The following is a 12152-nucleotide window of genomic DNA, read 5'->3' as shown; positions in this document are numbered from 1 at the left end:
AATTGAGTTCGAAACAGCAACACCTCTCGGGTGACTTGAACGCACGTGCACCGGTAGTCGCAGTGATCTGGTTAATTGCGTCGATTTATTTTTCAGGGGGCATAAGAATGTCATCGTTAAACTGTGCGTTCCGTGAAGATCTTTCACTGCAGTGGTAGCGAAAGCACGCGTAGCACAAGTAGTCCGTCTCACTGACAGTCACTGATCTTTCAGACGTTAAACGTTCCTTCAAAGCATTTATGTCTAGGTCGGTAACTCTGCGAAATTTTGGCTTCTTTGCAATAATTAAAGGATTACTGACACGATTTTGAGACATCGCAAAAGGGACATTTTTTGCTTCGTTGGTATGCAGTGTCCACGCTGTCCACACACTGGAGTCGGAGAACACGTATAAAATATTTTAATTTGACTTTGAAGTTTTCGTCGCTGAGCATTTGCAAGCCAGCCACACTGCAAGGACATTATCCCGACGAGTCAAGACAGTTCCTCCGAGTTCGCGAGTTCTGCGTTCTGCATGCAGCCTAAATCGTAGAAATCACTGTCAGGGTCACTGGACGACAATTCACTCATCGTTGTCTATTGCACCACGAGCAGATGACGGATTTCCCGCTAGTACAACGCGAGTTTCTGTATCTCCGTGATGTCACACTGCTATGAAACGACACCCCCTCGATATCGAAACCGAAAGTGTCTTTTTAAGGTGGCGCTAATTAAAATATATAGGATGCATTCCCAGGCACCACAATAGTCGTTTTAGGTTTCTCGACACCAGTATTTTTATTTAGAGCAACAATCCGAAATTTTTTAAAATTCGTGTCAGTACTCCTTTAAGCTTCTTGTGCTTCGAAAGGGAGTCTCCACAATAGACTCATTCAGAGCTATACTTTCTCGTCATGAGACGCACAGGAAGACTAGAGTAAGAGCAAAGCACAAGAAATATCCGCGCCGAATGAAGTGTGAACAGCGCACCGAACGCGCGGCCAGTTCAGGCCGTCTGCTGCCGACATCTAATATAGGCAAGCGCATCCGGTTACCGATAGTTTTGCTTTTCTTTCCTTTGCCAATCCATATTTTGCTTTGCCACTGGAGTGCCACGTTCATGCTTTCCACTGATCGCAACTGGCGCAGCGCAGTTTCTGTGGCAGCAGCGTGCGTGAAGCGAGCACTCATAGCTCCCTTATAGTTTTCATCTTGCTTCCATCTACGCCGTGTTATCAGCGCCTAGCTGAGATGCGAACAGAGGGCGGATAGAATAGCGAAGCTCCAGTGCACGTGCGTTCAAGTCACCCGAGAGGTGTTGCTGTTTCGAACTCAATTGGTCTGAGGACGCGAAAACGAGCTCTCACTGCGCCGTCTCTTGCAACTTGCATCTCGGGTGCACGCGCGCCTGCTCGGTAGCTCAGCGCTCGTGGCCGCTGCAGTGACCAAATAATTTCAAAATTAACGTCTGGAGTGCCGGCGACACCTTTTTCGGTACCTGTTGGCCTTTTAATAAAAAGAAATTCAATCCTGCCTGCATTTTATACACTTGCTGGACAAGAAGTCGGAATTGCCCATCCTTGCCTAAGGGTCTCATTGCATGGGCCGTACCTATTAGTGCAACGACATTATGCAACATGTTTTTAATGATTGTGAAAGCTGATGTGGAGGAGAATAAGTGGACAAAGTTTAAGAAATTCAAAAAAAGTTTTTTTTTTTTTATTGTTGTCAGAAGTTTCCATTGTTCGGTGTTTTCTTGAACTTAGCCCGATCATATCTCTTTACTGAAAAGTTATATAAATACAAGATTTGGCAGTTTGGTAGATAAGCATGCGAAGAACGTAATGCGGAATTTTTGTAGATCTGCTACAAGGCTTTATTGAGATAAAGACCTTCAAAATAAAGAAAATTTTGCCAATTGGGCCATATTTGAGGTTTTTTATAAAAACATCTACACTACACATAAAAACTAAAAATACCTGAGCAGAAGCAAAAACATGCATATATTTAGGTAAATAAATTTCAGCTACCTAACTTTAATATATTTTGTGCAATTCATAACGAAAGTTGGCCAAAACAGCAGAGCGGATGAGCGCTCCACTCCACCTCTTCGTCATTATTGATTTCCTGTGCTTCGAAAAAATTTTTGGCTGCAAAACAAATTGTGGATCTCTTCTTTCCACTCATCAGGCAATAATATATCAAATTTTGAAATAAATTTAAGAGGTCGACCAGCCATCGTTTGTTCGATCTTACGTGGAATCACCCTGGAGTAGCCACATAGCAGCCAAAGTTTTCGAATTAAGCAGGCTGGTGCTGACGGCTGCTTCAAGTTATCCACTCAAATTTACATTACAAAACATGGCAGAAACTCTTCGAATCAAGCGGGATTTCGAAATAACCATGTTCGAATTGGCAGGACACCAGTTGGATGGCCTTATCAGACAAGTCAGCACTCCAATCTTATTTAATATGGAACGAGAAATGTCTCTCAACAATCTCCAGTTAGCTTTGTCCAGTGCAGGGGCGTAGCCAGAAATTTTTTTCGGGGGGGGGTTCAACCATACTTTATGTATGTTCGTGCGTGTGTTTGTATGTGTGCGTGTATATATACGCAAGCAAAACTGAAAAATTTCGGGGGGGGGGGGGGTTTGAACCCCCCCAACGCCCCCCTTGGCTACGCCCCTGGTCCAGTGCCATCTGACTCCATCTTAAACCAGCAGATTTCCCAATATGTATCAAAATCCCCTGTTGCCGTCCTTGGGCACACTTGATTCATTACACTGTGAATATCAAACAATGCTTCCGTACACAAAAAGGTACAAGGTGCAATATCATGATCTGCAAGGCTACAAATGCCTAGCCTTCTTGCTAATTAGACCATAAATCTGCACATTCATAATAAATCGACATATATTTGCCTCTAGTGTTTATTAAGATATAGTCAGTTACAGACAATATCATACTCACAGTAAAGTAAAAAGTTGGGCGAGTTGGTATTTGTTCATGACTGAGGGGCGCGAAAAAACGGCACACAACGAAAAGAAGTACACAACGAAAAGAAGTACACAATGAAAAGAAGTACACGGGACGACGCGCTTTCCTGAATAAAAATATGTCTTTCCTGAATAAAAATATTCCAGTTGCTAGTAAGCGCGTCGTCCCGTGTACTTCTTTTCATTGTGTGCCGTTTTTTCGCGCCCCTCAGTCATCATACTCACAACTGAAACAGCCTGACCTTTAGTGCAACTAATACAATAACCAATACCAGCAGCAGCAACATTCTCATGCAAGTGAGGTACAAAAGACTGTGCTGAAGAAGCAACAGCTTAGGTACATATATGTCTAGGATGGCATACCCCTACATTAAACAAATTTCTGTGCTTTTAAGATGTAAAAGGCTTATTCCTGTATTCTCGAACGTCCCCTCACTCAACGCTCCATCTCGACTTCAGAAATTGGATGGCAGTGCCACATCTCATCAAAAGTGGCCACTGCGTATGAAAGATAATTGGCAGAAATTGTTGCAAAGTGCGCTGTCATTTCCAGTCAAGCAGTGATGCAGTGCTCAACTCTGTCAAGTAAAGACAAATTTCGAGTCAAGGCTTGTTTGAGAATACAGGGATCAAAGAGATCAAGGAACAATGCTGTACTTTCAAAAACATTTTTTTAAAACTTTATAACTTACACAACAATGATATCTACAAGAAGGAAGAGTAGCTGTGCTGCCTTATTGGACACCACTCGAAATTCCTACCTATGATGCACTTATCACCTAGCATACATTCAGCAAATAGTTAAGGTGGATTGTTGGCATTCAATGTTTCAAAGCAACACACATGCTATGACAGATGCCACAGTGGAGGTCTGGATTAATTTTAACTACATGGGAGTACTCAAACAAGCACCCAAAGTATGGCACATGAGCATTTTTATATTACAACAAAATGCAGCTTTCTTGCTGGGAATCAAACTTAGAACCTCTTGCTTAGCAGCAAAAAGCCATTGAGCCACCACAGTGACCTTAAAGGGCCAGTAAACAGGCTCTGACTTTTTTTTTACATCTCCCAAACAAGCTCACCAATTCGTGCACAGGGTGTCTACCGAGTTGACTTTTCTAAATTCCCTGAGTTTTCCAGGTTTTCCCTGAGTGTTTTTGCTAAAATTCCCCAAGTGAAGCAGAACTTTGTTTTATGTCAAGATGGGTAGAGACCATATTGCTCGGTGATGTCACTCTCTAATACGCACATTAGAAAATAAAAACGACTTAATCCCATTTGAATAGTACAAAGGCTGAAGCCCCCACTCAGCAGTGCATTTTGGTGGGTCACGCATATTTACGACAGCCCAGAGGGGATTATGGCGGTGCGTAAGAAGCCTTCATTGTAAATGTGCATAGGGAAGCAGGAACAAGATTCTCTTTACCCCTTTTGGGCAGTAGCAGGCAAAGCAACCTGAAAAAGGGGGCAAACTCAACAGGCAGCCTGACAAAGGAGGTGGACGACAGGCACTGAAGGGAGGGGGCGGAAGCTGGCTTAAGGGGGGGGGGGGGCGATCGCCGCTACCCCCCCCCCCCCCCTGGATCCGCCACTGCTATGGCTTCAACGGAAGTTTTGCAATTAGAGCACAACACCTGCAAAGGTATTAGACGTCTGCCGATCCCCACTAAAGATACCGCGGCACACGCGGCCACGCCCGCTGGTACAAAGTACGCACTTCCTGTCGGACTCACGCAGCCCCCCCCCCCCCCCCCCCCCCCCAAACCGCCGGCTCCTATCATCATGTGCCCATCGCGCGAACGAGACGGTCGGCTTTAAGCCCCGTTCGTCGGCAGCGCTCGCGCGCTTTCACTCGCGCATGGAGCATACGACGCGCGGGGTGATGTAATCGCGATTTGGACTTGATAAGGAAGATCATGGCGAAGGCATAAAATTCGCGTCGGAGTGTCTATACAATTGCTATCGCAAAAAAAAAAAAAGGAATATAGCTGCGGGCTAAGTTCTCATGAAAGCACGGCAACAGCCTGAATTACGGCACATCCGATTATGGTGGAAACGTTACTGTTTTCCGACATCGCGCGCCGAATCGAGCCACGTGCTGGTGTCGCGAATTTCGGCCGCCGCTATGCCTTGGCTCTGAAAAGTTCTGTAATTGGGCTTTGTAGCAAACATCCACGTGGTGTGGCTGGTAAATGCGAGCTGCAGCCCCCCAAAATATCGGTCGACTGCCTAAAACTTGTTTCAGCATGTGCCCTCATCGGGAAAAAAAAAAAAAAGAAAGCTTTCACTTGCTGTGAGTTACGCTAGCTCTTGCCTGGAAATTTATTATATTCTTCACGGAGTCCTAAATAGCATCTTTGAAGCTCGGGATCCGAGCGAGTGAGCTCTCCGATAACAGCCAACAAGCGTCGTCTTTTTTCTCGCCGATCGGGATGGCTTGCCAGATACCGGCCTTGTCGAAGACATCCGCTTCCTGAACGATCGCGATCGCTTGCAAGATAACTCAAGCTCGTTACATCTACTGCTACCGCTTCTACAACTAATCATGCTTGTTACTTGACACGCAGCGATAACAAAAACGCCATATCGGGCGCTAACGCACAGCACGCGCGAGAAAGAATACAGAACTACACCGCGTAGTCACACCCTGACAACATTGCGCGATACGATGTGTCGTGGTTCATGGTTCCCGCATGCCGCGCATTAGCCTGATTCTCTCCCACTCCACCGCTCCGAAGGCGATGACAGCATCGAGGTGCGCCACTTCCCCGCAGCCGCAGCGGCCGTTTGATTTGAAAAATGCGTTCACAAAATATCGAGCCAGCGCTACCGCGACTTTCGTTGCCTTTCAATAAAGTTACTGTGGATTTTCCCTGATGGGAGCACAATTTCCCTGAGTTTTCCCTGAGAATTTCCAGACTACCCAAAATCCCTGAGAATTCCCGGTTTTCCCGGTCGGTAGACACCCTGGTGTAGACAGCCACAATGATCACAATTCATGAATATCACAGCGCTGCGCGCCGCACAGGAGTTCCATTTCGAAAAACAACTCCCGCGCCCCCCTCCAGCACCTGTCCAATCCTCCTTGTACGCGCAGTGACGTAAGTTTGCCCATAGCATACCCATAGGCAACATTGCATTGCACAGACTTCGTTGATTGGTCCTCTGCACTACGAAACGGTGCTTTGGCCCTGCGGTGATGCGGTTTTGGCCGCACATTCACGGCCACCTGGATCGGGGCGGCGCCGCGCGCCCCGATCCAGGTGGCCGTGGCACATTTATCGTGCTTCTTCACTGTGCCGCTAGCACGACCTCCTCAGGAGGTCGTGGCCGCTAGAGGGACCCCAGCACCGCCAGGACTGGGGTATAATAAGATCGATTTAATCAATGTAGACAAGGTATTAGGCCAGCATGAAACAAGGAAGTTTTTCTTTTTTCTTCGAGCATGGTGGCAGACATGTCACCGCCCCGTTATAAAGGGGACGCTCATAGCATCCATCCATCCACTTAAAGCCCCTATACTTCGTAAAAGTACCGCCATCTGCTCTCCCCTCCGCCGCCTCCTCTCCTGCGCGCTCTCGCGCGCGACGACGGCGCCCCCTCGAACGCGCCATGCGGACGCGTGAAGCTTTCAGGCCGGTTGCGCGCTGGCGCTGCCACTTCAGCCACAGCTTTTCTAGTCCAGCCGTGGTCGCGTGCCATGTCTGGCATACGGCTGTGTGTAATGACTCTATTATTTCTGCGTTCATTTTCTCAGTTGGTGTAGGTGTGCGCACCATCTAATTCCCTTACAACGCGCCAGGAAAGCTGCTGCAAGCAATGTACAATTTGTAGCAAATTGCATGTCGTTTACGGTTCTTTTCGGAGCGCAGCGTTTCCCCGTGTATTTATTGCATCGGCACGAAATATTTACATGGCAGCTGTGATGTCAAGCCACGCCGTTTGGGAAGGAATAGTTCCCGTGCGTATAAACTATCTCTATCATATATAACTGCAGCAATGCCTGCAACCCCCATGAAGGTGCTCGATCAAAATTTCATGACATTTCATATATGTTACTTCTCCTCGGCCTGCCCGCCGCGGTGATGTAGCGGTTTCGGCGCTCGCCTGCTCACCCGAAGGTCGCGTGTTCGGTCCCGGCCGCGCACGTTAAACAACACCAGATGGTCAAAATTTCATTTCCGGAGCCCTACACTACGGTGTGCCTCATAATCATATCGTGGTTTTGTGAAGTGGAAGATTTATGCTTCAATAAATTCAGTTGTTAGTCTGCGCTCGTCCTGTGTACTACTTCTTCTTGTGTTCCGTCAACCGCGCGCAGTTTTTTACCATTCTATGTTATACCAACTAGCCCCCCAACGCACTTTACTCAAGTTAGGTGGAAATCTTATCACAGCAGCAAAACACCATAAGCGTCGGAGAACGTTCTAAACATGAATGAACGTTTATTAAAATAAGCGCATGGCTGCACTTTAATTGAAATTTTAAATTTATTGCTTTGATCTACTGCGCGTCAAACAGGCATCTGCTGCAACTACCGCAGCGTGTTGAAACTTATGCGCTAAATCTGTGACGCGATAATTCATGATGACACGCCGGCCGATGAGCCGCGGTCCGCTGAACTAAAGCCCCGCTCATGTTCCGAATTTTCAAAAAGTTCCTGACTGTCACCCAGAAGTGGTTCGCCAAATTAGACAATATGATGGAGGAGCTGCACGCAAATGCACTGCTTTCGTAGGTTCTTTTTTTTTTTTCTCTCGCTATCGCACTTTCATTCCGACGCTCGCTCCGTCTTCGCCCTTCCATCCGCACATCACAGTGAAAGGTTGGTAGAATATGTGGAACACAGCCTAGTGTTCTAGTGCACGACATTCGTTCTTTCAGAGTTATTAATATGCGGGGTTTTACGTGCGAAAACCGTGATATGATCAGGAGGCACGCCGTAGTGGAGGCCTCCGAAAATGTCGACCATCTGGTGTTCAAGACAGTCACTTGCTCGAGAAAGTGACTGCCTTGGTGCATGACAAATAACACGAAATTTCGCGTGACATTGAGTAAGTAATACGCCACATATCTCACACGGCAAAGCAAGACGCCTGTCAAGAGTAAAAACGCATGAGCATTTACCTCACAAAGCCGCGCCTATCTCGGCTCGAAGTTTGCTCGACCGATTCTGCGGAGCCAGATTTTGCGACGACCTGCATTTTCTTTTCCGCACGGAATGCAAAAAAACTTTTTCACATGGGTGTCACGGTTATGGCAGCCAAACGCACAGCAACCCGGCATCGCGAAAATACGAGCGAGACGCACAAGCACGCTTCAAACTTCGTGCACTTCACATGGGGCGAACACACAGCGCATGGCACGTCGGAGCGTTCAACATGGCGCCGAGAGGCGAAGGAGATAAAATACCGAGAAAGAGGGCGCGCGCTACCACGTGACCGCAGTCTCCCTATCAGAGGCGTGGAGAGGAGGAAGCGGCGTAGATCAAGAGAAAGCTGTACTTTTCCGAAGGTATAGGGACTTTACCAGGACTACCGGCCACTCACAGTCACCAGCACTATGTACAGACTTTTTACCCAGGGCTGGATCAGTGGATGGGCTGAATATAAAGGGCAGCTTACAGAGCTACAGAACGGTTTTCGCAAGGGGCAGGGACTTGAGGACAACCTTTTTGTTCTCACACAGTGTGTGGAGATCGCCAGGAAAGAAGGGCGTACGTTGTTATGCTGCTTCATGGATGTCGAAAAAGCCTACGACAATGTCCCACATGACATCTTGTTCGCACGGCTAGCCGCACTGGGCATGCCGGAAAAGCTATTGGCGACAGTCAGGCGTCTTTACGCCAACAATAGCATCATTGCCCACTTCGCCAATGTGAAGAGTCGGCCGGTAGGCGTCTGCAGGGGTCTCCGACAGGGATGTCCGCTTTCGCCGATTCTGTACCTGCTATACGTGTCAGGCATGGAACGAGCACTGCTCGAGTCCAGTCTTGGATTCCGCCTGAAGTATAGCACAAGCGGAATCGATGAAAATCGGCGGCTGCCTGGCTTGGCTTTTGCGGATGACGTAGTACTAATGGCTGAGAGCAAAGCAGAGCTGCAGGCACTCCTGGACATATGTGCCACAGAAATGACCTCGCTGGGTTTACGCTTCAACGCCAAAAAGACCAAGGTAGTGCCATTTGCTGGAAACATGGCTGAAGCTGTAGACCTCAAGCTGGGAAGTGAGAGCATCGCAGTGAGAGCTGGGAAGTGAGAGACTACATATAAGTACTTGGGTGTGCTACTCTGCTCTGAGGCCAGTATATACAACCAGCAGGAAGCCCATATCCGCCAAGCCTCACTGCGGGCTCAGTGCATTCTTCGGCGCCGCATCTTGTGGGGGTGCAACCGCTTCATCATGGTGCGGGACATATGGAAACTTGTGCATGTTCCCTGCCTTACATTTGCCAATGCAGTAGTCTGCATGACAGCGGCCACCAGAGAATGGCTGGAGCGGCGGCAATGAGAAGTTGGCCGCACGGCGCTTGCGTGCCATGGAAGAGTGGCGAACGAGGCAGTCCAGGGGGACCTAGGCTGGTCTTGTTTTGAAGCTCGCGAGGCCTCCAGCAAGTTAGTGTACCGGGGTCGCCTTCAATTCATGTGCAGAGAGCGCTGGGCAAGGCAGGTATTTGAATACCTTGCGGCAACATGCATACGTACCTCTTGGGTGAACCGGGTGTACCGGCTCGAAAAGAAGTATGTAACCTTCACAGAGCCGGTACAGGCTGAAACTGCAAGGCTCTATACCAAGGAGGTGCGTAAGCGGGTGCGCGACAAGGAGGAGGAACTGTGGCAACAAGCAATGAGTGGAAAAGTTACCCTCGAACTTTACCGCAGCAGTAAAGGCAACATAGGCTCAGTTCGCATGTACGATAACAGCACCGGGAGCTCGCTTCTGTTCGAGGCTCGAGCTGGCGCGCTTCAAACCCTTACGTACAAGAGAACGATCGACAGGGAGATGGCTTCGGTGCTGTGTCGCGCCTGTGGAAGTACGGACGAGACAATTGCACATCTTGTGACTGAGTGAGGACAGATAGGCCTCCCGCGCACGGAGTCATTGCGCACCGCGCTGGGCTTTGCGGGGGAAGATGGAGAGACTGATCTACAGGCAGCGAGAGTGTCGATGCGGCGCCTTGAACGCTGGAGGGCAGTGGTTGTTGCGCAGCGGTCGAGGACACAGGGTGGCGCAGTGTAGTGACAACATAGTGTTAGCAAGCGCGAACCGAGCGTACCCTTGTGCTTTCTTCTACTGTGCCCCACTCTTTTCTGTTTGTTCGGTTTTCTTCCCCCTTGCTGGGCCCGTCCATTGGGAGGGGTTGGGTTTTTTTTATTTGTTTTTTTTTGTTGTTGTTTTTTCTTTCCGTCTTTTTTTTCCATATCCGTGTGCTAGGGTGTCATTACAACCATAATTACACCCGCCCGTTAAAAAGGGAACAGCAGCAAATCATCATCATCATCATCACACGAGCGACACGTTGAAGAAGCCTTGCTCGGCCGTTGACTGCGTGTCGATGACGTAATTGCTGACGTCGTGTTACGTTGCCAAAGTGGGCATAGTCACGACAGTGGGCTACGCTTACCCCTCTTGGCTGCCGAAAAGGATGGGAAAGCCAAGCGAGAAACCGAAACCAGCCGAAGCGGTTGTTCTATACGCTGCGACTTCCTTATTACAGCACTTATTCGCAAAATTCTTGTGGCAGCGTGTTCACGTTGTACAAGTGTGCAGTTATAGCTTCGTCACACATTTTGGACCGCGGGGTTGTTTACTGGCTCTTTAACCAATAGTCTAAATTAAGCAATCAGTAAACTGTGCACTGATATATTATTCATAGGTGTCAGAATAAAAGTGTGAATCTTTAGAGGGAAATGAGCACCTAGGCAAGGGGCATATGTCACCCCTACCCTTATGTAAGACATCATTGATGAAGCATTATTAATTAATATCTGGGGTTTTACGTCCCAAAACCAAGATATGATTATGAGAGACGCCGTAGTGGAGGGCTCCGGAAATTTCGACCATCTGGTGTTCTTTAACGTGCACCTAAATCTAAGTACACGGGCCTCTACCATTTCGCCTCCATCGAAATGCAACCGCCGCGGCCGGGATCGAACCCGCGACCTTCGGGTCAGCAGCCGAGCACCGTAGCCGCTATACCACCGCGGCGGACTGAAGAAGCATTATTGAAAATAATGCAGAGAGGAAATGAAATGACAGAGGTGAATGTGACAAGCAAAGTGACAAAAAAGAAAGACTGAGATAGAAGAATTACAACAGGTTACCGTTGGGTTACGGTTACCGGTTACCGTAATTACAACAGGTACAATAAATTAATAAAAAAATTATGCAGCCACCCTCTTTGGCACAGCATACAAATGGATATACCTGGCACAGTGGGACAGAATTGGTGCAATGAAGAGTGTGTACTGACCTTCAGCCGATCACGTCGAGGGCATAATTTGCCACTAGGAAGTGGTGCACGGCAGGTCCACTTAACTGGCTCAAATTTCCCACTAAATTCAATGCGCCTCTCCCGAAATGGCAATTCCTGCAGAAAGGGAGTCCATTGAATCTAAAGATTTGGGCACATTCCAAGAGGCTTTCTTTTTTAAAGTTCAGCACTGCCACACCTTTGCTTGCACGTTATCATCTTTGGAGGTCCCCTTCCAGACACAATTCAGGTCACTGAAGCCACTGCCTCCTTCTTTTTCAATTTTGTCTTGTTCCCAGTAAATCAAGTCTAGGTCAATATCTCGTACTGGAGCACTGTTCGATGTGCTTGGACCAGCCTCCTCGAGGTCTCTGCAAGAAATGCTCTTCAGTTCAAACAAATACTTCTAGAAAAAAAAAGAAATACTTACTTAGTACTGGGCACAATCTTACCAATTGGCTTGCCACTAGAAAAGACAAAAAATGACAAAAGGTGATGTGATTGAAAAAACAGAACACATAACACTCATGCCATTACGCACTCATTACTGCTGCATTCGCTGCCAAGAAACTTGTTAAGCCTCCGCAGTTGTGCCTCTCGAGAAGTTGGGTCAGACACTTCATGAGGTTCCTTAGGTTGAGTGGCTTTATCTGGCGTCTTTACTTTTGGCTTTTTCTCTACAGGGCCAAGACCTGTAAGAG

General features: G+C 47.9%; 1 protein-coding gene across 2 annotated transcripts in view; it reads right to left on the bottom strand.

Annotated features, from left to right (window-relative positions):
- LOC119379071 (UV-stimulated scaffold protein A) overlaps positions 1–12152 on the bottom strand; it is a 32181-nt gene that overhangs the window by 14187 nt on the left and 5842 nt on the right. For both annotated transcript variants that reach the window (XM_037648235.1, XM_049411857.1), the window contains exons 5-8: positions 11993–12143; positions 11882–11917; positions 11651–11822; positions 11452–11568 (exon numbers count right to left, since the gene is read on the bottom strand). In XM_037648235.1, coding sequence (XP_037504163.1) covers positions 11452–11568; positions 11651–11822; positions 11882–11917; positions 11993–12143 — 476 coding nt within the window. The remainder of the gene's footprint in view (positions 1–11451; positions 11569–11650; positions 11823–11881; positions 11918–11992; positions 12144–12152) is intronic.

This window comes from Rhipicephalus sanguineus, chromosome 1, assembly GCF_013339695.2.
Source record: "Rhipicephalus sanguineus isolate Rsan-2018 chromosome 1, BIME_Rsan_1.4, whole genome shotgun sequence".
Taxonomy (NCBI): domain Eukaryota; kingdom Metazoa; phylum Arthropoda; class Arachnida; order Ixodida; family Ixodidae; genus Rhipicephalus; species Rhipicephalus sanguineus.
This window is presented reverse-complemented; position numbering and strand designations above follow the sequence as displayed.